Here is a 26,618-nt window from a genome sequence, read left to right as displayed (position 1 = left end):
GCAAGCTTACGACACACCATTGTAATATTCAGTAAATATAGGTAAAAACTACACATAACATTAGCTGACACTGTTTTGGTGTGAACATTTTTTGCATCACATAAAAAAAGTCACACAAAAAGGCCATGGCTGGTTGGCACAATTGCAATAGCAGTATTTGACCTATATATATATATATATATATATATATGTGTGTGTGTGTGTGTGTGTGTGTGTATTCATTAAATCATATTATCAAGCAAATGATTTTTAGCTGCTCCTTCATTAAAAATATTTGTTTATGCTACTCATTGTAAATTCTATATACTATAATACATTGAGATGGTTATTTTTTATTACTTGTATTATTACACCAAATATGCCATCAATATCAATAGCCATAATTAGATTTAAATAGGAAAATTTAAAAAGGCCTACGTTTTTCTGTTGGATTTATTTGTGAATTCAGAACTTTAGCTTATTGTCTAAAAAACAATGGTGAAATTTTACAACCCTAAATTCCCAGCATTGAAAAAATTCACCACAAAACAAAATATGCATAAAAATCTTCATTCTTTCAAGAAGTAGATTTTTTTTTCATCATTATCAATGCTTTAGTCTCTGAGGCTTAAATTCATTGTTAAGCCATAAGGAGGATTACAAGAAACTTTAAGGATTCCAGGAAGTGATCTGCACCTAATCACCAGCATACAGTTTATTTTTGGCAGGGAATAGCAAGAGCTAAAGGAAAGAAACAGCAGAATTAGAAGAAAGAAAGAAATAGAGGGAAAAGAAAATGAAATATGGAAAAACAAAAAATAGAAAAGGAAGAGGCAGCAATAGAATATATAGCTCTCTGAATTCTTTGCCTATTCACTGAATTCTTTTTTTTTTTTTGCTTGCTCTTAGTTTCAGAATTGGAATGTTATTGCTTTCTTTCAAAATCATATTGCTTTCTTTCAGAATATTAATGGTCTCTTTCAGGATCTTCCTGCTTTCCTTCAAAGCTTTATTATTACTGTCTTTCACTGCCTTGTTCGTCTCTCTTTTTCGTCATTGTGTCCAGATTGTGTAGATGACTCCCGGAGTTAGCAGGAGTACAGAGAAAACCAATGCAGCCACATCTAGACAGCAATAGGTACAAGGGCATGTAGGCCTTAGCTTGCAGATGGTTTGTACCTTTATTGCACAGGACAAATTCAATCCAGAAAATTGCTTTGTCAAGGGGATGCTCAGGCTGATCTTGGTGTAACTCAGAGAGCCTCCACATGTTCTGCCGATATCCAGAGCAGGCACCCCATGATAGATGGCTTCGTACAGCCCATTGGTGCCGTTGTGAGCCACAAAGCATGGGTTTTAGATGGCCCAGCAAGTCATATTGTGGTATCAATTCAAGAAGCAGGGTGTCATTGCCTAGCGTTAATGATCTCTTGCCTATAAACCTCCAAACCACCTTCTGAGGGATACAGGCAAAAGCTGCAGCAATGGCTTCCATTACCTCTTTGGGAAATACTCCAATTAGAGTTCCCAGAGACATTACAACCACACCATGTTCCCCTGAACTCTGCATAAACTCCTGAAGCTCGGCAGGGAGAGGCTTGGATGGACAACACTGGAAGCCCACAAATATAGACTAGGTTTGATATTGAAGATCGTGTGAACTCAAATACAAAGTCTACAAGCATGAGCCATAGCTCTGCAGAACATTGCATAGTTAGGAGGTCAGTGTCAGCAGGGAAGTAGTTGAGTAACAAGTTGGTGTACATGGGGATCACCAGCCAGCATTCCAGCATGAGCTGCACGTAATGCAGAAGATTCCAGCTCTTCTCAAACAGTCCCATGCAATTCGTCAGACCTGAACCAAGCACAGGTACATAGGAGATTGGAGAGGGTGCAATGGAGAAGTGACACTCTCCAAAACTCATTCAACGGACATTGTATACCACTGGCAGGTGTTGGTTGTGTGCCAAGATAACCCAACAAGGCATGTCAGGGTCAGTGAGCATCAAGTCATAGTATGCCTCCTTTATTTGTGTCATCTGACACATTTGTTCTCCAGCATGGTGGTGAGCATGGAACATGTTGCTCTGTGAGGCACCTGCAGGATGCCAATCAGTTCAGAAATCTGGACCAGTGCCCCAATTATTGGCCCCTTCATGCGGCCTTTTGGATTCTTTGTACTGCATTCTCAAACATGTCCAGTTCTATCTCTTTCTTTCAGCGACCAATCAAACACAAACATATGCAAACGTTAACTGCACTGAAGTTGATGCAATTAATTAGTTTTTTATGACCATAACACTGTGATTTCCTTTGGTGCTGGACCTTCCCCGTGAGTGGGATCTCCGAAACAGCCATGGTACGCCACCTAAAGCGGAACATATGACTCAATTGGACTGACAAAATATAGATATGTTATGAAAGATTTCTCCCACAGACATTCTTTTTTACATGCAATAATCATTTAATTTAATTTTCAAAGGTACAAGGCTTTGGAATGTCAAATAATCCATTAAAAATCCTCTTCACTCAAAAATCTAAGGGGGCACATGCCCCCTCAGTCTGAATGGGCATGACGCCTCTGCCATGTCACATAAAGAAGTGCGTCATAGTGCGATCATCTTCTACTGTTACTGCATATTCAAATCAGTACCTCCATGTTCACCCAATGGCTGCCATCAACGGGGAAAAGCAGGATCTTGTCACCATTATAAACAGTGCAAAATGTCTTTTTTTTTTTGCATTTTACAAAAACAGCATCATAGTCAGTTTTAATTGCTATATAATATTGAATATTTTAGAAACTTAGAAAGAAGTTATTTTTTATACAGTGGCATTTGAGAGTCCACATTGCAAACCTCAGATTTAATATTTTATTTTCATTTGATACATTTAACATAAAATAAAATGAGTAAGAAATTACAAGATGCTGCATGAGTCATCAAGCTGTATGCTGTCTTTAAAACAAAAAGTTGTCTGGACACTTCTGTTTAAGACTCACACTAAATTATAGAAAAGATGGCCTTGAAACACTTTATCAAGATTCGATACATATTAAACCTGAACAATCTGTCAAAAGCTTTCATGTCACATCCATGTGGCTGCTGGGCAACCTTCTATGGAACAACTGTCATGACAACAGGTGAACCAGTCTGGATCGGTGGTGCGACTGCTACTTGTGCCATGCCCATCACTTCAGTCGACTGCTGTCTGACAGAGAGAACTTCTGTGGTGGTTGTTATGGGAACAGCTTGAACCACAGGCTGCATGGTCACTACGGTGATGGGTTTTTTGCGTTCTTTGATTTCTCTGTTCATTTGACACCAGGAACACCAGACACAACAACAGGACATCAGGATATCCTCAAAGAGACTGCCCTATTGAAACACACACACAAGCACATACACACATATAATTTATTCTGTTTACTTCCCTATAAAGTGCACAACAGTTCCTTCCCACTTTTTCAACCATCTTGGTTCTGCATTTTTTCCATAAGGATTTCATAGAAGTCTTCACAAAAGTTCTAAGCCATGAACCAAATCAACCAGCTCAGAGGTGAATCACAATACTATAAGTTTTGATTCAAATTGAAAAAAGAAAAGAAAGAATATCATCTGAAAAGATAAAGGTTCAAGACTGTGTACTTAATGTCTTTAATGTGGCCAAAAAACTACAATAATCTAATCAATATAGTTATAATTAAAGTATAAACGATGGAAATACATTAAACTATTGATTTTAAGTTGTTGATTTTAAGTACTTTATATGACTGATCTGTAGGAAATCAACGACAGGCGGTTGATTCCTTTGACTGCTAAGATCAGTTTCTTCTTTCTGAATTGCAGAAATGGAATTGCTTTTTTAGTTTTATAAACTTTACCCCCTAACCCATATCTCAAACCTAAACCTAACTGTCAGTGGAGTAAAACTGTAATGTTAGAGGGAAAATTGCAACCTCCGAAGCACACTTGTCACTGATGCGAATGTGTTTACTTCCTGGTTTCAACGTGGTATCCAAACCCAGGTCTCGGTCGCTGCTGATGCAACATTCTTCCGGTTTTGCCACAGTGGATGGTAAACACATTAGAGCCGTAGCGAACGTGTCTGATAGGAGATGGAGCTTGTCAGTGAGTCAGCATAATGTGGCCGATTCTAGGGTACTGGAAGAGTCTGGAACAACATTGTGACCTACTGTGTGATCATGTTGTTCACGTGAGACACGAGTAAGAATCTGAATGGAATATTTTAAGAATTACATTAATAAACTCCTAACCTAAACCCTAAACCTAACTCTAACACTTCAGAGACTAAAACAGCATTCTTTCATTTATTGTTTTGATAATGTAGAACCTCAGTAGCGGCTATCAAAACGGAAATGACAGCAAAGACACTGTACTGCAGATTTGAGGTCATTCAAGACATTTGCTGCATGGTAGCCTACAATGCTGGTCCAGAATTTGGAACATAAGGATCAAGATTTGAATGAAGAAACTAACTTGACGATTTCCCGTAAGATCATGTTGCCAATGAAACTTTGCATCACATTCCACATTTGAGATCTTTCTCAGAGGGTAAAACTCACCCCAATGTCGTATCTGTGACGAACTGCCACCCTCATTCCCAAAGTAACAGGTGGCACACATACTACCATTCCGAAAGCAGCCATAAGACCTGGGCCTAACAGGTCTATCACAGGCAGACAGGTGCTCTCCCCAAACTCCCCAGTGGTGGAGCAGGCAAAGCATGGGCAGCACCAGAACGCATAGCAACCTGAGGGCAAGAAAAACAGTAATTCTCACCTTCTTGTCTATCGATCTTAGACAGTGGATTACTTTTATAAAAAACAGTTAATATGAACAGTAAAAATGGAATATATATATATTTTACGAGGAATTACCCACTTACAAAGTGTACTTACAAGAATTCATGTCCTGGCAACAGTCAAACAGTCCTGTACTCCAGGCACTCATTTGAGTGTTTGCCTTCATATAAGGCTGTTGGACAACCACGGTAGTCGCCATAATTATTTAGCCTTACTGATATAGAAGAATAACAAGAGAGCAAATGTTATTGCTGATACTATTGAAATACTGTATGTACTACTGATATATGAATTTCCAGCTACCCTCTGGACCAGTAATTATTCTATATCTGTGAAGTAAATATTTATTTAATACAGTAAAACAATATTTGAGAAATGTAGTGGGTTATGTAAAAATAGAATTAATATAAATAATTACATACTGTAACATTGCCATATTAATGGTAAGATGTAAATGTGTAAAGGACAAGTTATTTTTCTTCAGAGACCTGTTAGTTCAACCTAACAAATTCAAAGCAATTCTTTGTTTCATTTTTCAAACATGATACTTTTACTCTGATGAGTGCCAGCTGGGTAGTTGTCCATGACGCACGTGAACCTGTTCATCTGGTTTTTGCTGTTCATAGCTTGTGAGTACACTCAACTGAAAGATTAGTGTTCTAATGTCTGTATATACAGAACAAAGTTACTTAGTTTAATTACAAAGTATAAAAATAATAATAAAATTATCCGAAAATGTATTCATTCAATAAATGTTTTATGCAAACTATTTAATTAATAAAATATGAATACATTATTATTCATATTAAAAAAGAAATACATTAATGAAGATTTGTTGCACACAATCTTATTGATAATGGGAAATGTCCGTGTTTGTAAAGTAATTTAGCAAACATGTGTAATCATCACAACAGTCCAATTTTGTTTGTCACAAGGTTTTCTGCAACATTTATGTTATTCAATACAATTTATAGTTTAGTATTCAACTATTTTGAATAGTTTCAGAACTTTTATTGCTTCACAAATGATCAAGCATGATGTAACTGAAACAAAAGAGCCAATTGAGAGTTAGAAATTAATAACTGTAGGTTGTAGTACCTTATCAATAGCCAATTTCACACAACATTTTTAATTCTATAACTATTAACTAATTATTTCAGTAGAGGACATTCTGAAAAATAAATAAATGAGTTCATACATATATAAATTACACAAATAAAATTTTATGTTTTTTACATTTAACGTTGTCCTTAACAGTTTTTCTTAACAGATGGTCATGCAAAAAAATAATTATTCATTTGCTAATCATTATATAAATCCCACTTACTGTAGGTGCTAAAGAAAATAAAACATATGAAAAATGGCTTACTTGCTCTCTCTTCAATTGTGCAACTTTTCAATGTCTGTAAAAATGTAAATTGACTTATAGGCGCAAGGTTTCATTACAAAAATATGCAGCCAAACCTGAAAACATTTGACTGAGTGAGGAATTCAAATCAAGATACGTTTGTGAATCTCTCTACACCTGTTGTGCCTTCACCATTTATGGCCATTTTAATTCTTTTTTTTTTATGTTAAAGGAATCTTCCTGGTTCAAAAGTTCAGGTCAATCCACAGCATTTGTAGCTTAATCCTGAGGACCACAAAAATTGCTTCTGACACATCTCTAGAATTTTTTTTATTTATTTTTTTATTAAAAGCAAAAATCAAGGTTACAATGAGGCACTTACAATGGAAGTGAATGGGGACAATTTTTGGAGGGTTTAAAGGCAGAAATGTGATGCTATTAATTTTATTAAAGCACTTACATTAATCAGTCTGCTAAAACTGTGCATTATTTGAGCTGTAAAGTTTTTGGGATTAGGGTTTACAGTGCTACGTCTTCATATGTCGGCATTTAACTTTACATAGAAAAGGTTAGTAAGCAAATGTATCACCCTAAAATCAGGTTCACCCTTAAATGCATGGGTAACACATATTCAAGTCTTTGACCCGGCACATATATCTATCACAAATGGATCTACAAAATGCCCAAATTTGATAAATATTTTCAAAACAATTAGAAAATAATTTAATTAAATATATTTTGACGTTTTATTTTTATAAGATAAATCAAAGAGATGATGCAACAAATCAGGACAAGTGGAAGAGTATAAAATTAGAGGTGTTTCACAGTACATGGAAGGAAAGCTACAAACAGGCCCTAAAAGCTGCCAGGTCTGCATAAGTGAGCAAACTCATAGAAAATAACCACAACAATCCTTTATTCAGTACTGTGGCTAAATTAGTTAGTACGGAACAAAGCTTTGTCTGAACCAGATATTCCATCGTAGCACAGTAGTAATGACCAAAATTTGAATTATGCAACCATCTGCCATAGCACCTCAGAAGACAGTGTCTCATATAATTCCATACAAGCAAATGCAGTCATTCGCTGTCATAGGTCAGTATTCAACAAGTCTAGACTAAAGAGTCACCTATTCAGCTAGGTATACACCTAATTTATCCATCAACTTAATTAACATAAATGTATCCATAGTTAAGCTGCATCAGTTCCGGTGGAACAGGAAACACTTCTCATATTTTTTAAATCTGCTTTAAAGGAGCAACTAGCATTAGCATTGCTGTTCTTCGTGTACTTTAAGTACAGATATGACAGTGGTGTTAGATGCTGTACTGCCATCTATTGACATGGATCAGCATGATCATCTGAAAAATGTCAGAGTTTGAGGTAATTTCTAAAGTTATTTATTACAACTATTATATAATTGCTTTCCCTAAAAACAAATGTCAGAATTCAAGCGAACAGGCTTTTACAGTTAAGGACAGATTATTATAGTCCTTCATATATATAATCTTTGGAGACTATGTTTCAAGTTTTTTCTAAAGACAGCCATTACCTTTATTAGAGAACTGCTTAGTGTGAAATAAACCTCAATTATCTAGCGATACAGAATGTCATGGTAAAGGAAAGATTAGAATTGTTTTTGATGATCAAATTTAGCAATTTAGCATGTCCATTAATGTTGTATTTGAAGAACTCGTTTTGTTTCCAAGCAAACCAATGTCATGTTTAACTCAAAATCCACAACAATCGCTGTGCCTCCTTATAATAGCTGTGATAACAAAGAAAATTTAATTTCATGTTGCTTTCTGGTTGCAGTTGTAAATACAGCTGAAAACTGTCCATTACTAACATTCATTAACTACACTGTAAAAAAGTTTGAGGGAAACATGTATAGAGTTGACTGTAAATTCCACTAATACTATTTGAGAGACTGGTCTAAACAAATTAATAATGTCTTAACTGTCCAACAAAAAAGAAACAACTACTGTATCTGAAATGTTTATCTCCGTCATCAAATCTTTCCACCTCTTGTACGCCGTACCAATGTTTACTCTAGTTTTATGTCTTTGCCAGTCTTTCTGTCTTCTTGCTTCGGACATTTATCGATTCTTCGGCAGTACAGCTACTGAATTTCTTGTTGTCTCCACTTCTAAAGTACAATAATAAGTATGTTTGATTGTGTCCTTTTCACTGTTCGGGTCAACAAACAACACTTTGCTAAGCATAGACACACGTATCTACATAGGCGGCAGCCAATGAGAGCAAGGATTTTCTTCTTTGACGTTTAGTGAAACACACAATACCATGTAATTTAAACATGGCAAAACGGGGGTGACACACACCATGTATAATAAAAACACTTTTTATAGAAAACTATTATGAGTACAGTCTTCATCTCATGGGAGTACGCCATTCAGATCATTCTACACAAAAACCCAATTCATTTGCCAAAAGCTTCCAGTTGAACTGCAATGCACCTCACTGACCTCTGCCTGCATCACCTTGGTCAAAGGATGGACTACACTCTCTCTTACAATGGAATACATAGACAATCAATGAATTTCCAGCTAAAGCCTTCATCAGCCAAATGGAAAATGAAAACGCATCTGTGGACTTCCAAAGTTAATTCAGGATGGACTTCAAAGAATTTTAGTCATTAATCTTACAGTTCATATAAAACAAAAACATAGAAATAGATAATTAATATTGGCATTCAATTCATGCTGTTTAGCCAGAGGGGCAAATACTCCCTTCTGTGGGGTCACTGTGGGGTCTAAAAACAAATATTATTTATTAATAATGTTTTATATCTAAATAATCTAAAATACTGTTTTTATCAAACCGCACAATGACATTGCAGCTTAATTTTCTGTTGAAGCATAAAGTTCTGTAAATCTGCTTTGAAACTATGTGTGTTGTGAAAAGTGCTATACAAATAAAAATGACTTGACAAATCCAGAACATGATTCATTAATTTCACATGGAAATTTCATGAGATGCAACTGCCTGTCAAACACATATTTATCTACACATTACACATAAGCTTCACATAAGTATTTCCTCAGGCACTTATTGAGTCTAAATAGATATAAAACTTATATAATATCAGTAGGTCACCCAAATGACAATAGCAATATCATACTGTTCATATGTTTTACCAGATACACAGTAGTTTACATTCATGTTGTTTCTTCATCAAATAGCATGCAAATCACTGAAACCACACTGCCACCTTGAGGAACAAATAGCATGTATAATATATTTTTTTGTTATTGCTATTTTAAATCTGAACCTAAATTATTGATGTGGCATTCACTTTTACTCAATCTTTTTATGGTATTTTTCATTCTAAAGAACAACATGGCGCAAACATGTTCATACATTTCCATAATTGTTAATTAAATTTGGTTGACATCACAAAATAGAATTTTTGCAAATATTAAAAAATAAATACTTGTGCATAGAACATTTAAGGTATAATGCAGTTGCCCCCCTACAAGCACACCCAGCCTCAGCCTGGCTCGGCCAGTTAAAATTATATAGAGCCGATACTTGTTACTGGTGCATACTGTACATGACAATATAGACATGAAAAGTGTGTAGGCCTATGCCATTTTGCATATATATCTTGTATTTAAAACTTGAAGTGAAATACACTGTCTGTAGATTGATTCGAAGCTATTAATAACATGCTATTGTGAAAACTATGCTAATTATTAAAATACTGAATACAAATATAGTTGTGATGTAACAGTTTTTTCCCCCTCAAAGATCCAGAACAAAGTAAGATGGTGTGGTGTTAGATACCTTATCCATGGTAAAAGACACAGGCCTCATCATCATACTCATAAATAAATTCTGCAATAATCCAGAACCTGTAACAACAGATCAGCAAATGATTTTCAGTGTTGTTTTGTGTTTGATATGATACTGATTGCCAGAATAATCAATCAAATAATAATCCTCATTCCTCTGATCAGCAGATCTGCTCCTCTAAAGTATCTTCTGCTCTCACTATGTACAGTTATACAAATTCTTTCAAATTGTTTGTACCCAAATGTATCTTTTAATCTTTTTATTATTTGATATTTATTTCATTTTCAATTTACACTAAAGATCAGCCATATTCTTATTTAACTCCTCTAGTTGACTAGATAGCTTTCTATACTTTTTCTATACTTCTTTTGTCAAGTTTGTTTTCTTGAATAGTAGCTGTTCTCTCTCTTCCGAGGTTGGTATTCTTGGGATGTAACTGGTCTCTCTCTTTAAAGTTCCTCTTCTGTCGCTCACTCGACGTTGTGTCAATGTAGTGACACTAGGGGTCTCTCTTCAGAGCGTTGTTTACCTCTATCTTTGAGAAATAAATCCAGTTGAATAAATCCACTACTGTTACACTCACCTCTACAAGAGCGTATGCTGTTGGAGATATGGTGCAAATCAGTGGCTTTTCTCTTCTCTGCACCTCAGTGCAGACTACGCCCCTGGGTGATTCGACAGCCATCTAAAAGAGTATATACAGCTAAAAGAGTATATTTCTCTAAAAGAGTACAACACTTGGAAGTTGAACGTCTTTTTAAAGATGCATCTTTTTCAAAATGCCCTTCTGTCCTTGTGTTATTCCTGGATGCGTTCTTTAACTCTCCGCTTCAGATGGCCATGGGCGCTGCCTCACGTGTCTGGGCAGATAACACACTGAGGCAGCGTTTGTGGATGGTTCATGTTCTCACTGTGAGAACATGACCATGGCAATGTTGCGGTCACGGCTTTCCTTCTTCTGGGGGAATTTTGGGAGTATAACGGTGCGGTTTAGCTGGGTAAATCCCCGCGGACCACCCGTTCCCCAGCAGGCTCTTCTGCCTCCGTCCTAGTCTGAGATGAGACCTGCCAGTCTGATGTCTCTTTCGGACCCCCCGAGCTAGATGAAAGTTTCGCCGCTGCAACAGAGAGCGTCTTGGCGGACTTCGACTCTGTGGACTCGACTGGGCTGGTGCCTTTGGGTGTGCCCGCTCAGTTTGAGGCCCATGCCGAGCTGTCCGCTATGCTTGCTCGGGCCGCCACAAGTGTTGGGCTGAGCTGGAACCCTCCATCCTCAGCTCAGCCCTCGCGGCTAGATGATTGGTTCCGTGGCACGGGGCGCACTCAAAGCCACACCAACCCCCCCCAAGTCCCCCACCCCAAAGTTCCTTTCTTCCCGGAGGTGCACGATGAGCTGACGAAGTCGTGGAGGGCACCTTTTACTGCTCGGAACAGCAGTAAAATGCCCAGACCTCTGGAACCTCCACGTCTGGCCCTTGGATGGGATGCGGATGATCGAAATGGTCTACCACCAGACATCATAGACATGATCACTCAAGCCAGTGCTTCCTCTACCAGGCTTTATGCCCTAAAGTGGTGCTTATTCGCAAATTGGTGTTCTTCCCAATCTGGAGAACCACAGAGGTACGCAGTCGGGTCAGTGCTCCCTTTCCTGCAGGAGTGGCTGAATCCGATCGAGATGCTGGACCCAAACTTGGCTCGCTTTCTCAATGCCCCACATCTCCCAGATCGGCCTATTCAACGACACCGTAGAGGACTTTGCCCAGCAGTTCTCAGCAGTGAAGAAGCAGATGGAGGCCATCCAACATATCTTGCCCCACCACGGCTCAAGATCCCGCACCCCATATGTCCCCCTGCAGCGGCGAAACCCCAGGCAGCTTGCGGTGGCTGGCCAGGACCATCCGACTCAGCTACGCGATTCAGTTCGCCAGGCGCCCACCCTGTTTCAGTGGCATCCGCTTTACCTTGGTGCAATGCGAAAACGCCTCTGCCCTGCATGCGGAGAACGCAACCCTTCTGCGCAAGGACCCGATAGAGCCTGTCCCTACAGCCAAGATGGAGAAGGTTTATACAGCCCTTGCTTCATCATACCCAAGAAAGGCGGTGGTTTGCGGACAATCTTGGACCTTCGAGTTCTGAACTGGGCCTTACACAGACTCCCGTTCAAGATGCTGATGCAGAAACGTATTCTAACATGTGTCCGGCATCAAGATTGGTTCGCGGCTGTAGACCTGAAGGATGCGTACTTTCACGTCTAAATATTATCCCGTCAAAGACCCTTTCTACGGTTCACTTTTATTGGCCAGACATATCAGTAAAAGGTCCTCCCGTATGTTGCAACTCACCCGCCATCTCCTCCTTTGGAGTCAACAGCGCCTGAGGTCGCTGCACGGCACTCATATCCCGGGAAACCTAAACACCACAACGGACACGCTGTCACAACAGGTAATGCTCAGTGGAGAGTGGAGACTCCACCCTCAGGTGTTCCAGCTGATTTGGGCTTGGTTCTGTCTGCCTCCCGAGATTCCACCCACTGCCCGCTCTGATACTCTCTGACCGAAGCCCCCCTCAGCACAGACGCGCTGGCACAAAGCTGGCCACAGGGGCTGCACAAGTGCACATTTCCCCCAGTGAGCCTACTTGCACAAGTCTTGTGCAATGTCAGGGAGGCTGAGGAACAAGTCATTCTCGTGGCCCCCTACTGGCCCACTAGGACTCGGTTCTCTGAACCTCGCGACAGCACCTCACTGGCAAATTACACTGAGGAAGGACTTTCTTTCTCAGGGACGGTGCAACCTCTGGCATTCATGCCCAGACCTCTGGAACCTCCACGTCTGGCCCTTGGATGGGAATCAGTCAAACGAAAGGCCCTCTCCTTGAAGATGGGTTAGGGACCTAAAAGCGTTCTCTGTCATCGACTCTTGCCTGAGAGTCCGGTCCGGCAGACTCTCAATTTATCCTGAGACCCTGACGGGCTACATGCCCAAGGTTCCTATGACCAATTCTCAGGGATCAGGTTGTGAACCCACAAGCGCTACCCCGGGAGGAGGCAGACCCAGCCTTAGCGTTGCTGTGTCCGGTGTGTGCCTTGCGCACCTACTTGGATCACACGCAGAGCTTTAGACACTCTGAGCAGCTCTTTATCTTCTTTGGTGGACAGCGTAAGGGGAACGCTATCTCCAACAGAGGCTTGCCCACAGGATTTGACGTTAGGGAAGGTTATGTGCCCGGGGCCCAAAATTTGGTGCTACACCCCTGTATATGGACCACTTTTATGTTGTCTTTATGTGATTTTTGAAGATTCAAAGTTCTGGCCACCATTCACTTGCATTTTATGGAGCTACAGAGCTGAGATATTCTTCTAAAAATCTTCGGTTTTGTTCAGGAGAAGAAATAAAGTAATTCACATCTGGGATGCATCTGTGAATTATGGACTGGGCCAATGGTGCCAGTGCCCATGGCCCCTTGATTACCAGGGGGGCCTGGGCTGCAAGGCCTCATGGCCCATCAACTTTGAAAACAAATGTTTGTATATCCTTACATTTTTGGGCCCTGTGACTATGAGGGCCCCTAGCCCCCTTTTGCCATTCTGTTTGTAATTACCTTTTTGAACTCTTTATCAAACTCTTTAATCTTATAATGCCATCTTCTTGAAGTAGAAGACCTTGTATAATAACTTCCCAAAAAGCTACCTTCATATTTTGATTCACTTATCTTTTTTAATTTGAAATCATTGCTGATTTTGATAGAGTAAAATTAACAATAAAGTTTATATTGTTACTGATATTTCTAAATTAGTATTTACTAAATTCATGCAACATGTGCAAAAGGGCTGTGGAACCAAAATGTTTATTATACTATTCATTACTATAACTGCATGTTTGCCCTGTATAACAAAAATTACTTGGCTCTGGTGGATGGGGAAAACAATATTGCTATTTTACTTTGTGTTGTTCAATTACTGATTAAACTAGATATGTAAAGTTTGTTGAGACAAACTATAATGTTGGTCTGACAAAACCTTGTCAGAAAGTTTAAAATAGCTTTAAATTAGTTAGAAATATTTACAGGTTTTATAGTAAGAAAATAGACCATCTTAAAGTAGATTTAACGGCTTGTTTGTAAGTTTTGACAGCTGAAGTTTGAAGTTAAGAACATTCTTAAACAGACTCATAGCCCATTTAAATATTCTGTCAATGTAATGTAGTCTAGGGGATATTTGGACACTTTCAAAAGGCTTAAATGATGCCTTCTCAGTGCTTTTTGATGGAAGAATAATAATGGTAGCCAAGCTATAGGGTCATTCCAAACAGAATTTCCCAAACAATGACCAAATTACCACTATTTTGAGCCCCACACCTTCAGACCTTCAAAGCTCTCACAATGTATGGTAAATCTTTGAAGGAAACAGGGTATTGGGATGATCGCTTCTGAATGGGACGCATCTCATCATTCAGATGAGTTGAAAAGATATTGCAGCATGAGCCAGAACTGCCTGAACTCTACTGAATTTCACCAAACCCTTGCATAGATACTGTAGGAGCCTGTATATGTTAAATTGTGTTTGATGTGGTTAAAATGTTTTATAATGTACTATTGCACCTTTAATTATATACATGTTTACACATTTATTACACATTTTGTTACATGCTTTTTTTCTTTGTACGAATAATTTGTAGTATTTATATTGAGTATATGTTTAACAAACGTTAACATGTTACTGTCTCTTTAAGAACAGTGGCTGTTCAGCAAATGTCATTTGGTTGTGCGGTGTGTTTGAATTAATCTGACAGTAAATAACATAACAGGTATTAAAAGAGACTTCAATAAATGAAAATCTATTGCGTAGTTTTCAACTTCAACATCAACAGCAAGAAACTTTGAAGTCATTAATTTCAAAACAACACAGATGCCATGTAAATCTGCAGTCTTGGATGGAAACTTACATATCCTTGTGTTTTATCACAAAATATATCAAAAGTGATTTACTGTACTGTCAACGAGAATCATACAATTGAAACACTATATACAAATTCAAATACAGACACATCAGAATAAATATATGAAACCCTTTCTATGTTTCATTATTTTAGCTGACACGTTTACCTTCATAATTTCTTATAAAATTTTAAAACATACACGAAAAAAGCATAGCATCTTCATAATTGTTTAAAAAATCCTGGCACCAACAAGAGAGATTTGTATAGCTCGAGCCTTCATCTCTCGTGACAGCTGACACCAAACGCAGGGTCTGCAGAATGTGGCCAACACGCAGTCATTACAGATAGTGCCCTACAAACACAAAAACATATATAATATACTTAACTTTAACTAATGATGATTCTGATAACTGATGATTCTCACCTTTATTCCATAACGATTGCGCATTGAGACCCTCATAGCCAGTGTTATAGGTGGGGTGGTCCCACAGACGTCCAGCAGGGGGAGACATAAACACTCACCATGCTCCTTGGCTTTTGTACAGGTAAAACACCAGAAACACCAGAAAGCAAAGCAGCCTGTTCGCAGAGAGTGGAATCATTACAATCTTCATATTTGTTTTTTGTTTTTTACCTAGGTCCATAGTAATTATAATATTGTACATTGCACCATGTCATTAAGACACAATATAGTAACATACTGTAAATGCTTTGCGAGTGAGACATGGGCTGGTAATTAAAAGTTTTTTTCAGATCAAACCCAGCAATGGTTGATTCTTGAGCAAAGTACTTTGCTTTAGGGAAACTGTATTTGTAAAAAAAAAAGGATGGCTCCATACTATGCATTGATGAAAGTCACTGAAATTCCACTATCCACAGTTGTATGGCAAAGTCATCGACCTCACTTACATTCAGGCACATTATCGCAGCAGTCACAAATGCCTGACCCCCATTTATCAGATTCTGTGGAGACCATAACAGGCTGTGGCTGTTTGATTACCATTGTGGTTGACATCTTTACAGCTAAAAATATAGAACAGGAAAAGAAGCATGCTATGACTTCAGTACCACAAACTCTCATTTAACACCTTTGAGCCAAACAAAAGTGGTTAAAGCTTTATGTCATATTTAGAGAGAGGACTTGCAAGTTTCACAGTGAAAATTATTCATGTTCTAAAAAAATGGCTAAATTATTAGCCTCACATAACAGTTCAGAGTGATGACAAGCTATTTAGATCTGTGTAGAAAATGTACACTCACCTGTGTGTTGTCAGATCCAATGTAATGAACTCTGGAAAATATCAGCTGATTCTAAATCTGTAATAACAAGCATGCTTTTATACTGAGTGGATGATGATGACAAAAGATGAGAAATGATCATCCTCTTGGAACAAAAGAACTTCTTATAAAACCTCCTCAACCTGTTGGACCTGATAATGTCAGCATCCTTCAAGCATTACACATTGATATAAATACATCACAGAAAAAACTAAACAGGGTGCGGACTGTTGGATTGTTTAGGAAGATTCCAGACATGCTTATTTTATGAAAATAAACATATTTATAGCTTCTCATGAAACTAGCTGCTTTAGGTAAAAAACATCCATCGAAATAACTGATAGCATATGCTAAGTGTTGGGTGTAATCTGATTTCAAATAATTAGTTACTGTAAACAATTAACTTTTTAGTCAAAAGTAATGTGATATTTTACATTATATATAATCAATTAGATTACAATAACTGACATTTAATTAATGACTTTTAATTACATTATTTGGGTAAAATGTTATTTATGTAGAATGCATTTTTAAAATGAATTATGCTTGTTCGTATACAGTATATATCTGTATGCATTTCTTTTTGTGACAGTTGAAGGGTTTGTGCCCCCTCAATGAGTCATGGTAAGGGAGAAAATTATTTTGAAGTCATTATTTTTAATCCGTTGATGGAAAACAAAAAATTGTCTGTGAAAAGTGTTTTAGAACTGTAACTTAAATTTAAAGTAATTAGTAATGTGATTACTTTTTTGATGAAGCATAAGTAATGTTATTATAATATTAATGGAGTAATTCATTATTTGTAGCGGATTACTTTGAGTAACTTACCCAACACTGCCTACATAGAGCAATTATCTTAGACAACATTTTCTTAAGAGTCAGAAATCTCAAGACACTTTAAATTACAAGAACCTTTAGAATCATAAAATTACACCTTGAAATGGATACATTCAAAGGAATCACTTTCTCAAATTTACAAAGTCAGTTGACTTTAGTATCAGAGTTATTATCAGATGGTAGCAGAATCCGATTACTTTTCTCCAGTCACTTAAAAGGGTATCTAGAACTGTCTCTGCTGAGGTAAAGGATTTAGTAGCATGCGTTAAATATCTCCCTTAAGTCAGGAACGTAACCACCATAGACATTGAGGGGGACATGTCCCCCTCAATATTCATAATAGTGGTCTTCTGATTTGGGTTTTTTTCCATGGTTGATTATTACGTTATTACATTTGGTCCCCACAAATCCTGAACACAGTAAATGGGCAGTACATTCAATACAAATTGCAAAGCTATTAGCTTAAATACATTTCTGAGTAGCGAGGTGGTAGCTTTGCTAGTTTTTAAATCAAGTTGCTTTTCAGTAAGTTGATTAGTTTCAAAGTTGATTTCACGTGTCACATGCGTGTTCTGTCAAAAGAATCATGCCTTGAAATCCTGTTTCAAGTTTAAGGAGCAAGCACAAAAAGATAAAATAGAACTTTTGAAAACAAAAGGATTGTGCTTTGGGTGTGACACTTAAACAAAGACTGCAAGAAAAGACTTACTTGCCAAGAATGTTTGAAAATGCACTCAAGCAATTTGCACATTACGAAGGTGAACAGTCTTACATATAGCAGTTGAGATGAGAACATAACAAGAACTTCCATGGACCATGAAACTTGTGGATACACTGGGGCCGGTAACAGTGAATGCATTCTTGCTATAGTTCCAGTGAGGATCAAGTCAAAGAAAAGAGACAAAATAGTAAAGACTTATGCTTTCATTGATCAAGGAAGTTCGGCAACATTTTACACCGAGTCTTTAATGAGAGATTTGAACTTGAGAGGCAGAAAGACAGAGATTCTTCTTTGTACTATGGGAAAAGAAAAACCTGTACATAGTCACATTCTGACAGATCTGGAAATAAGTGGTTTAGAAAGCAAAAACTACATAGAAATTCCAAAAGTGTTTACGCAGAAAGAGATTCCTGTAAAACAGGAAAATATCCATCAACAGCAGGACCTGGAAAATTGGCCTTATCTAAGACAAGTTAGCCTTCCTCAACTCAATGCAGAGGTAGGCCTGCTGATTGGCACTAATGCACACAAGGCAATAGAACCATGGCAAATAATAAACAGTGAAGGAAATGGACCATACGCTATCAGGACGGCATTAGGATGGATAGTTAATGGGCCTTTGCGAACAGATGTGAGCACCGAATCGGACCAGGTCAGAACTCCAAGTTTCACTGTGAACAGGTTAGCAGTTGCGAACATTGAAGCACTGTTGGAAGAGCAATTCAATGCAAACTTCGCTGAACACAATTACAATGACAAAGCTGAAATTCATGCAGTCCGTGGAACAGTCAATATAGTATAAAGGTGGACATTATTGTATTGGATTGCCCTTTAAAAACGATACTATCAAACTGCCCAACAATAGATGCATAGCAGAGCAGAGAGCCATCGGTCTTAAAAGAAAGCTCAGCAAGAACCCAGAGTTTCACAAAGACTACAAAGCTTTCATGTCAGTCATACTTGACAAAGGCTATGCTAAAAAAGTGCCTTCAGAACAACTAAAACAAACAGAGAGAGTGTGGTATATTCCACACCATGGGATATATCACCCGAAAAAGAACAAAATTAGAGTTGTTTTTGACTGCACTGCGACCTACCAGAGCTTCTCACTGAATAATCAACTGTTGCAGGGACCTGACCTAACCAACACACTAATTGGTGTACTGAATCGTTTCAGACAAGAACCAATTGATTTCATGGCAGATATCGAATCAATGTTCTACCAAGTGAGAGTCCCAGATGATGACTCAGATCTTTTGCGATTTTTGTGGTGGCCGGAAGGAGATCTAAGTAAGCCTACAGAGGAATACAGGATGAAGGTGCACCTGTTCGGGGTAAACTCGTCTCCCAGTTGTGCATGCTTCGCTTTGCGAAAGGCTGCAATGGATGGAAAAACAGAAGAAACAACTGAAGCGGCCAACACTATTCTCCAAAACTTTTACATGGACAATTGCTTAAAATCTGTCGCCTCGGAGGATGCAGCAATCAAACTATCGCAAAGTCTTATATCTATGTGCTCTAAAGGTGGATTCCATTTGACTAAGTGGGTTAGCAACAGCAGAGAAGTCCTGTTATCATTTCCAGAAAAGGAAAGATCCATAGAGTTCGGGGACTTAGATTTTAACAAAAGCCATCTACCAATTGAAAGAGCTCTTGGAGTATGGTGGTGCACAGAATCAGATTCATTCAGGTTCTCCATAAATGTACAGGAGAGACCTACTACAACAAGAGGAATGCTTTCAGTGTTTAGCTCTATATATGATCCTCTTGGTCTTGTTGCACCTTGTATCCTTCCAGCGAAACTCATTTTGAGACAACTGTGCAAAGATAAGTTGGGCTGGGATCAGAAAATGCCAGAAAAGCAAGTAAAAAAATGGTTCTTGTGGCAAAAAGATATACAACAATTGTCAAACTTCAGTGTAAGTCTGCTTAATTACATAATTTCACAGATGCAAGTGAAAATGGCTATGGAACCGTGTCCTATCTAGTAGTCACAAATGAGCGTGGAGAAAAACACTGCTCATTCGTAATGGGTAAATCCAGAGATGCTCCTCTGAAACAGATAACAATCCGTAGAATGGAGTTGACTGCAGCAGTTGTAGCAGCGAAGATGGTCAGAATGTTTAAACAAGAGCTTCAGTTACAACTTGAAGACTCTGTGTTCTGGACGGATAGCCTCACAGTACTACAATACATTGAGAATGGTGCTGAAAGAGAGCTTAAAGAAGCTATTCAAGAATTAAATCAGTCCAAAATAGCTGAAGTTCTTGTCCGAAAAGGAATCAATCTGGATCTTCAATACTCCAGCAGCATCGCATCAAGGAGGAGTGTGGGAAAGACAAATCCGCAGAGTTAGAAAGATCTTGAATTCTTTATTGAATCAACAGATATTAGATGATGAGGGGCTTCACACAGTTTTGTGAGAAGTTGAAGCCATTATAAATGATCGACCGATTATTAAAACATCAGATGACCCAAATGACCTGGAGCCTCTCACTCCTAATCATCTTTTGCTGATGATAAAACAACCAGTCATGCCACTAGGAGTTTTTGTGAAGGAGGACTGTTATTCGCGTAGAAGATGGAGGCAAATTCAAAACATAGCAGACCTCTTTTGGTTTAGATGGACTAAGGAATATCTGCCACTATGCAGGAACGACAGAAGTGGCAGAAATTGAAAAGAAACATGGTACCGGGAGACATTGTTCTCATTGTGGCTAATTCTGCCCCAAGAAGTTCTTGGATTATGGGAAGAATCCTCAAGACCACACCAGATGCTTTTGGTATTGTTCAACGTGCTTGTGTTCAGACAAAAACTTGTCTGTTGGACAGACCGATAACAAAACTCTGCTTATTGCAAGAAGCAGAAGAAGGATAGGAACTTCACATAAATGAATAGAAATTTCATAGAAAATTAGAATTTTCTAAAAAGATTGATTAAAAGAAAAGGAATTATTGTTATGACTCTATTCAAATATTTGAACCAGATAATTGTTATACTTCTGGCAGAGACAATTAGGGGCTGGAGTGTTAGAGCCAAAAACAACATTAAGAAATTAGTAATATTTTTCCTTATTTTAAGAGTGATTATGTTTTTTGATAAATGTATGTTTTTTGTTATTTGCATTGTATCATGTGACTTTGACTAGTTTATGTGTGTTACGTATACGTAACAATTTTGAAGAAGAATAAGGAACAAGGAAGGGTTGGTGCTAGAAAGTCTTTTGACCATGGAAAAAGCTTTGAGTTCCTGTTTTTGAAACGTGAATAAGTGTAAATAAGTTTTTGAGTTTGATTTCTCTTATAATGTAACAAGATAAAGAAAAAGTAAACATTTACAAGACAAGTTACGGATTCACACGTCAAATCCTTTGTGCAACACCCTTGTGGAAATGACGAAGAACGGAAAAGTGCTCAGATCACCATTACATATATATATATATATATATATATATATATATATATATATATATATATATATATATAAATCTAATGCAGAAATACTGAATTTTCATATTGAACACATGTTTGTATATGCAGTATGTCAAAATATGAATTAAAATTTTATGTGCACACATTTTGCTCCACACTGTATACTTGTATACTGTATTATACTGAACCATGGATTTGATTAACATCATCTGAATATGCCTTTTAGATGCTTTGTCTATGTCGGTATGCTCCATGCATCTGCAGTTGAAAAAAAAAAATGAAATAGCTTAAATGTAGCAAGCTAATTGTGGCTTGTAGCTTGTAGTGTAACTTGCTACTTATTCTGAAGTGTAGCTTTTAGCTTAGCTTAACTAATGTTTCTGTTGATTAGTTGGTAGCTTAGCTTGCTACATATTTGGAATAGCTTGCCAAACACTGCCTGAATATGTGGTTACATCCTTGCCTTAAGTGCCTCTTACTCATGAAAGACCTGGTAGCATCCTGAAACTCATGAATTCACATCTTGAGAAATGGATGGAAAATGATAACAGCCAATGAAGATCATAGTATAAATTCTGAAAAAGGCTTTCTATCATCCAAAGGTGCCAATACTTTTTTATTTGCTTTAAGAATTGCTATTGAATCATGAGGAAATACCTGTAGCCTTTTGCAGCTTACATAAGCTTTAGAAATTAGCCATGGTATGTAGCCTATGTATTCAACAAATGATGTTGTGTCAACCTTACATTGGTGAAATGCTATCATCATTATCAAAGGTTCTCTCAGTTTTCTTTCATTGTCTCTTGTGTCTTGTTATTCTGACATCTGACATACTGTAGTAGCATACCTCTCCCATGAGACACATCCTCAGTGAATTATGTATTTATAGCCTACTGAAAGCATGGCATTAAGATGAACAGGATGAACTGTGTCCAGTTTAGTAATCTCAGTAAGATAGCCCTTATAAAAATTCCCAACAGGAATCCTGTAGGATTTTAATTTCATCTGCATGATGTTTGCAGGTATCCTGCAATGATGAAATCCTACAGGACACATGGACAAACTATGCAGGATATTCCTACATGTTTTAGAATGGAACTGTAAACCCACAGAGATATGCAGGAATAGCCAGCACACTTCCTGAACAGAACAACTGCAAACCTCCTGCAGGAATGAATTAAGGTTCTAAAAGGTTTAATCGATCCTACAGGACACCTGCTTATTTCCTGCAGGAATAATGCAGTATCCTACAGGATACACAGGACGACACACTGATGTAATAACTGTAATAACATATAGGGTAAGCTGGGGTAAGACGCCCCCCTTAAGAACAATGTTCATTCCTTTTAAATTATAACACATATACTGTATATAAACGTTTAGCATGTACAGGATGATGTAGGAAGTGTATTGAGTACTGCAGTAATGTTGTTTATTATTATTTGAAAATAATTATTTATTTTATTTTATATTGTTTTGAAATTGTTTTGGTTTGTGAATGGTGCTTGGTCTGTGGTCTGTGCAAGTTTCTGACTCCTCCTCCAAGCGTGACCTTACCAATGAGTTTACGTCATCCCTCTCATGAGTGCGCGTCACAGAGATGTACGGAAGCAAACATTTGTAATTAAAAAGAATATAAGTTTTTTTTTGGTGAACTATTCCTTTAATGCATTCAACTTGAACTTAAAGAAATGTACTTGTTGTTTTTCCCCAGACATAGTGGACACCTGTAAAGAAAACGAATAAGGCAAAACTGAGGGAAAAGGCATTTATTTTTACAAGAGTTTTGAAAAGTTAAAAAACACATTTTATTCCAATTCAATATAAAGTTGATAAGAGATAATATGTTTGATTAGACTTATATAAAAACCTATCAATGGTGTGCACAGACCTCAGCAGGCACAGGGTCAGAAGGATAAAAAGGGCACTGATTATATATTTATGAATAGTATTTATTTACTCAACTTAGAGTATTTAAGTAATTCCTTTATTATATACAGTACATCTCCTAATTTTGCATTGTTTCCCTTATTAGAAAATAAGAACCTATTTTGTTATATTTATCACAAAATGCACCATGTTATTAAAATGTTTTTTTTTTTTTTACAAACTTTGTATTTTTTTAAGAACCTTGGAGTACCATTACAATATCATGAAATATTAATAGTTATCATTCAATCATATCATTCATATAATTCAATGATAGATATCATTCAATGATATTGTTCTCATTCAATATACACTCACCTAAAGGATTATTAGGAACACCTGTTCAATTTCTCATTAATGCAATTATCTAATCAACCAATCATATGGCAGTTGCTTCAATGCATTTAGGGGTGTGGTCCTGGTCAAGACAATCTCCTGAACTCCAAACTGAATGTCAGAATGGGAAAGAAAGGTGATTTAAGCAATTTTGAGCGTGGCATGGTTGTTGGTGCCAGGCGGGCCGGTCTGAGTATTTCACAATCTGCTCAGTTACTGGGATTTTCACGCACAACCATTTCTAGGGTTTACAAAGAATGGTGTGAAAAGGGAAAACATCTAGTATGCGGCAGTCCTGTGGGCCGAAAATGCCTTGTTGATGCTAGAGGTCAGAGGAGAATGGGCCGACTGATTCAAGCTGATAGAAGAGCAACTTTGACTGAAATAACCACTCGTTACAACCGAGGTATGCAGCAAAGCATTTGTGAAGCCACAACACTCACGACCTTGAGGCGGATGGGCTACAACAGCAAAAGACCCCACCGGGTACCACTCATCTCCACTACAAATAGGAAAAAGAGGCTACAATTTGCAAGAGCTCACCAAAATTGGACAGTTGAAGACTGGAAAAATGTTGCCTGGTCTGATGAGTCTCGATTTCTGTTGAGACATTCAGATGATAGAGTCAGAATTTGTCGTAAACAGAATGAGAACATGGATCCATCATGCCTTGTTACCACTGTGCAGGCTGGTGGTGGTGGTGTAATGTGTCGGGATGTTTTCTTGGCACACTTTAGGCCCCTTAGTGCCAATTGGGCATCGTTTAAATGCCACGGCCTACCTGAGCATTGTTTCTGATCATGTCCATCCCTTTATGGCCACCATGTACCCATCCTCTGATGGCTACTTCCAGCAGGATAATGCACCATGTCACAAAGCTCGAATCATTTCAAATTGGTTTCTTGAACATGACAATGAGTTCACTGTAATGAGTCACCAGATCTCAACCCAATAGAGCATCTTTGGGATGTGGTGGAATGGGAGCTTCGTGCCATGGATGTGCATCCCACAAATCTCCATCAACTGCAAGATGCTATCCTATCAATATGGGCCAACATTTTTAAAGAATGCTTTCAGCACCTTGAATCAATGAATCAATGCCACGTAGAATTAAGGCAGTTCTGAAGGCGAAAGGGGGTCAAACACAGTATTAGTATGCTGTTCCTAATAATCCTTTAGGTGAGTGTATATCCATATAGTTATCATTATTACCCTGGTAACAGCACAGTGCTTCAAAGTCTTCAAATCTTTTTTCTTGTCTCATTCTCTTAATTTTTTCTTGTAAGGCTGGCACCAGGATGTCTATGCCCAAAAGGCACCATTTCCGTGAAAAGTCATAGAACTCTCTCACAAAAGCTGAAATCTATAACAGAACATAACCAAGTGTGATAAATTGCAAATCGCCTTTGCATTGTTTTACAAAGCTGAAATCTTCACCTGAACATCACCACAGTGTGATAAACTGCAAATCACCTTGCTGCCCCCTCTTCTCTCTCTCCCCCTTCTCCTTTTCAACAGCTCAGGACCAATACAAAGATGCAAGTTTTGTATGTAAATATATAACAAATACCATGAAAACAAAGAATGCAACTCTTAAAAATAAAGGTTCCAATTAGAACCAATAAGGGTTCTTCAGAGTGATGCCATAGGAGAACCCTTTTAAGATCTACAAAGAACCATTTATTGTAAAGTTATTTAGAGAACCATCTATATACTGGTGCTTTAAAGAACCCAGATATGGTTCTTCACAGTGGTGCCACAAGGAACCCCTTTTCAGTTCCACAAAGAACCCCTTTCAGTTGCACAAGGAACCATGATATTGCAAGTTCTCTAAAGAACCCTTAGTACTATGGTGCTTTAAGGAACCATGGTAAGGTTCTTAAGAGTGATGCCATAGGAGAACCATTTCCAGTTCCACAAAGAACCTAATATACATTAGATCTCTGAAGGACCAAGGGCTTTATACCACACTGTTAAGATACTTAGCAAAAGGATGTTGTCAGTTAAAATAAAAAACTCCAAAGCCTTTGAAAATTATAACATATTTTATTCAAATGAACCATCCATAGCTTTTATAATTTAATTGGGCTTTTAAGTTTATACAAATGACTTTGGCTTTATAGTCCCTGTTAGCATTTCATTCTTTAAATTAACATCATAACTGAATTTTAAAAGACATGGATTTTTTTTTTAACGTTTTCCATAAACATTTAGCTTACAAAAGACTTGTATCTGAGACTGTACATTTCAGTTCCCTATTGAGAGGTCTCTCCTATTGCGTAAGTAGCTTACGCTATGGGAAAACTGTTTCTCGAGAAATATTGAAGTCTTTATGTAAAATGCATTGCAGCTGCACAGCAGACAGCGATGAGCGAGGCAGCTCGGTCATTGGCTGTGCCGCGGCAGCTGCTCGAACCAATGACGGGCGACTCTGAACGCACGACCAATGGGCTGCGCGCCTGCGTTCAGCGCCAGAGCCTGCCGAAATTAGCATAGGCAGGCTATATAATGGGCACCCCGTCATGCAAGTTCCTTTAGATTTAATCTCCTTCAGCGAAGACCTTCTCTTCGCTGGATCCTCCGGATTGTTGGAGTCTTTCGCCGCTGTTGACAAGCTTACAGCGGGACTGCTAAGAGGACGCCGGCGCCTTCAGCCGCCTTCTGCTACGCCATCCGGCGCGCATCGCATATCCTTTACTGCAAGCGCTCGCCCCCGCGACGCTTTTAAAAGTAAAAGAGTGATTATCCAAGACGTTGTTTCAAATGCCTTCAGCCTGCGCCTCGTGCAGAGGCCCTCTTCACGACGGAGATCGGCACATCATCTGCACTCGCTGCCTGGGTCTGGACCACGCAGAAGCCCCGAATGCGACTCCTTGGGCCTCGCCGAGCTGCGTGCTCGCTTTGCCGCTTTCACCGCAAACGAGCCGGCTTCCACCGTGCTGCCACCTCCGTTCGAGCCGCGCAAGAAAAAGCGCTGCTCACAGAGGCTGCCAGAGCATGCCGACTTCGGTGACGTCACGCCACGTACATCACCGCTACCAGAAATCTCCCCGCTGCCAGTCCACTTCACGAGAGCGGACCTGCACCCCTCCAACAAAGCGGTGGGTCTCGTCTCGTTCGGCACATCAGGGGACGACAATGGAAAGGATGACAGCCTCTCTCTTGACACTGCATCCG

The 26,618-nt window shown here is 38.4% G+C and overlaps 2 protein-coding genes and 1 pseudogene across 2 annotated transcripts; all 3 read right to left on the bottom strand.

Annotated features, from left to right (window-relative positions):
* Positions 1 to 1,032: 1,032 nt before the first annotated feature.
* On the bottom strand, positions 1,033 to 2,638 carry LOC127636383 (UDP-glucuronosyltransferase 2A3-like; annotated as a pseudogene).
* ponzr10 (plac8 onzin related protein 10) lies at positions 2,439 to 6,305 on the bottom strand. Its single transcript, XM_052118041.1, has 4 exons — positions 6,174 to 6,305; positions 4,901 to 5,018; positions 4,565 to 4,752; positions 2,439 to 3,356 (listed from the first exon to the last, which is right to left on the bottom strand). Exons 2-4 carry the CDS (start codon positions 5,001 to 5,003, stop codon positions 3,096 to 3,098), a joined length of 552 nt encoding a protein of 183 aa, XP_051974001.1. The 5' UTR covers positions 5,004 to 5,018; positions 6,174 to 6,305; the 3' UTR covers positions 2,439 to 3,095.
* Positions 6,306 to 14,573: 8,268 nt separating this feature from the next.
* On the bottom strand, positions 14,574 to 16,274 carry ponzr2 (plac8 onzin related protein 2). Its single transcript, XM_052118042.1, has 4 exons — positions 16,169 to 16,274; positions 15,818 to 15,931; positions 15,333 to 15,487; positions 14,574 to 15,260 (listed from the first exon to the last, which is right to left on the bottom strand). The coding sequence occupies exons 2-4, from the start codon at positions 15,921 to 15,923 to the stop codon at positions 15,138 to 15,140; spliced, it is 384 nt and encodes a 127-aa protein (XP_051974002.1). The 5' UTR covers positions 15,924 to 15,931; positions 16,169 to 16,274; the 3' UTR covers positions 14,574 to 15,137.
* Between the last annotated feature and the right edge of the window lie 10,344 nt (positions 16,275 to 26,618).

This window comes from Xyrauchen texanus, chromosome 44, assembly GCF_025860055.1.
Source record: "Xyrauchen texanus isolate HMW12.3.18 chromosome 44, RBS_HiC_50CHRs, whole genome shotgun sequence".
Classification (NCBI taxonomy): domain Eukaryota; kingdom Metazoa; phylum Chordata; class Actinopteri; order Cypriniformes; family Catostomidae; genus Xyrauchen; species Xyrauchen texanus.
This window is presented reverse-complemented; position numbering and strand designations above follow the sequence as displayed.

Coding starts and splice junctions, on each gene's coding strand:
- ponzr2 (XM_052118042.1), bottom strand. CDS start 15,923: ATGTCAACCACAATGGTAATCAAACAGCCACAGCCTGTTATGGTCTCC. Junction 15,488..15,817: donor CTGCGATAATGTGCCTGAAT/GTAAGTGAGGTC, acceptor CTCTGCGAACAG/GCTGCTTTGCTTTCTGGTGT. Junction 15,261..15,332: donor GCAATCGTTATGGAATAAAG/GTGAGAATCATC, acceptor TTGTGTTTGTAG/GGCACTATCTGTAATGACTG.
- ponzr10 (XM_052118041.1), bottom strand. CDS start 5,003: ATGGCGACTACCGTGGTTGTCCAACAGCCTTATATGAAGGCAAACACT. Junction 4,753..4,900: donor TTGCCAGGACATGAATTCTT/GTAAGTACACTT, acceptor TCTTGCCCTCAG/GTTGCTATGCGTTCTGGTGC. Junction 3,357..4,564: donor GTCACAGATACGACATTGGG/GTGAGTTTTACC, acceptor GTGTTTCAATAG/GGCAGTCTCTTTGAGGATAT.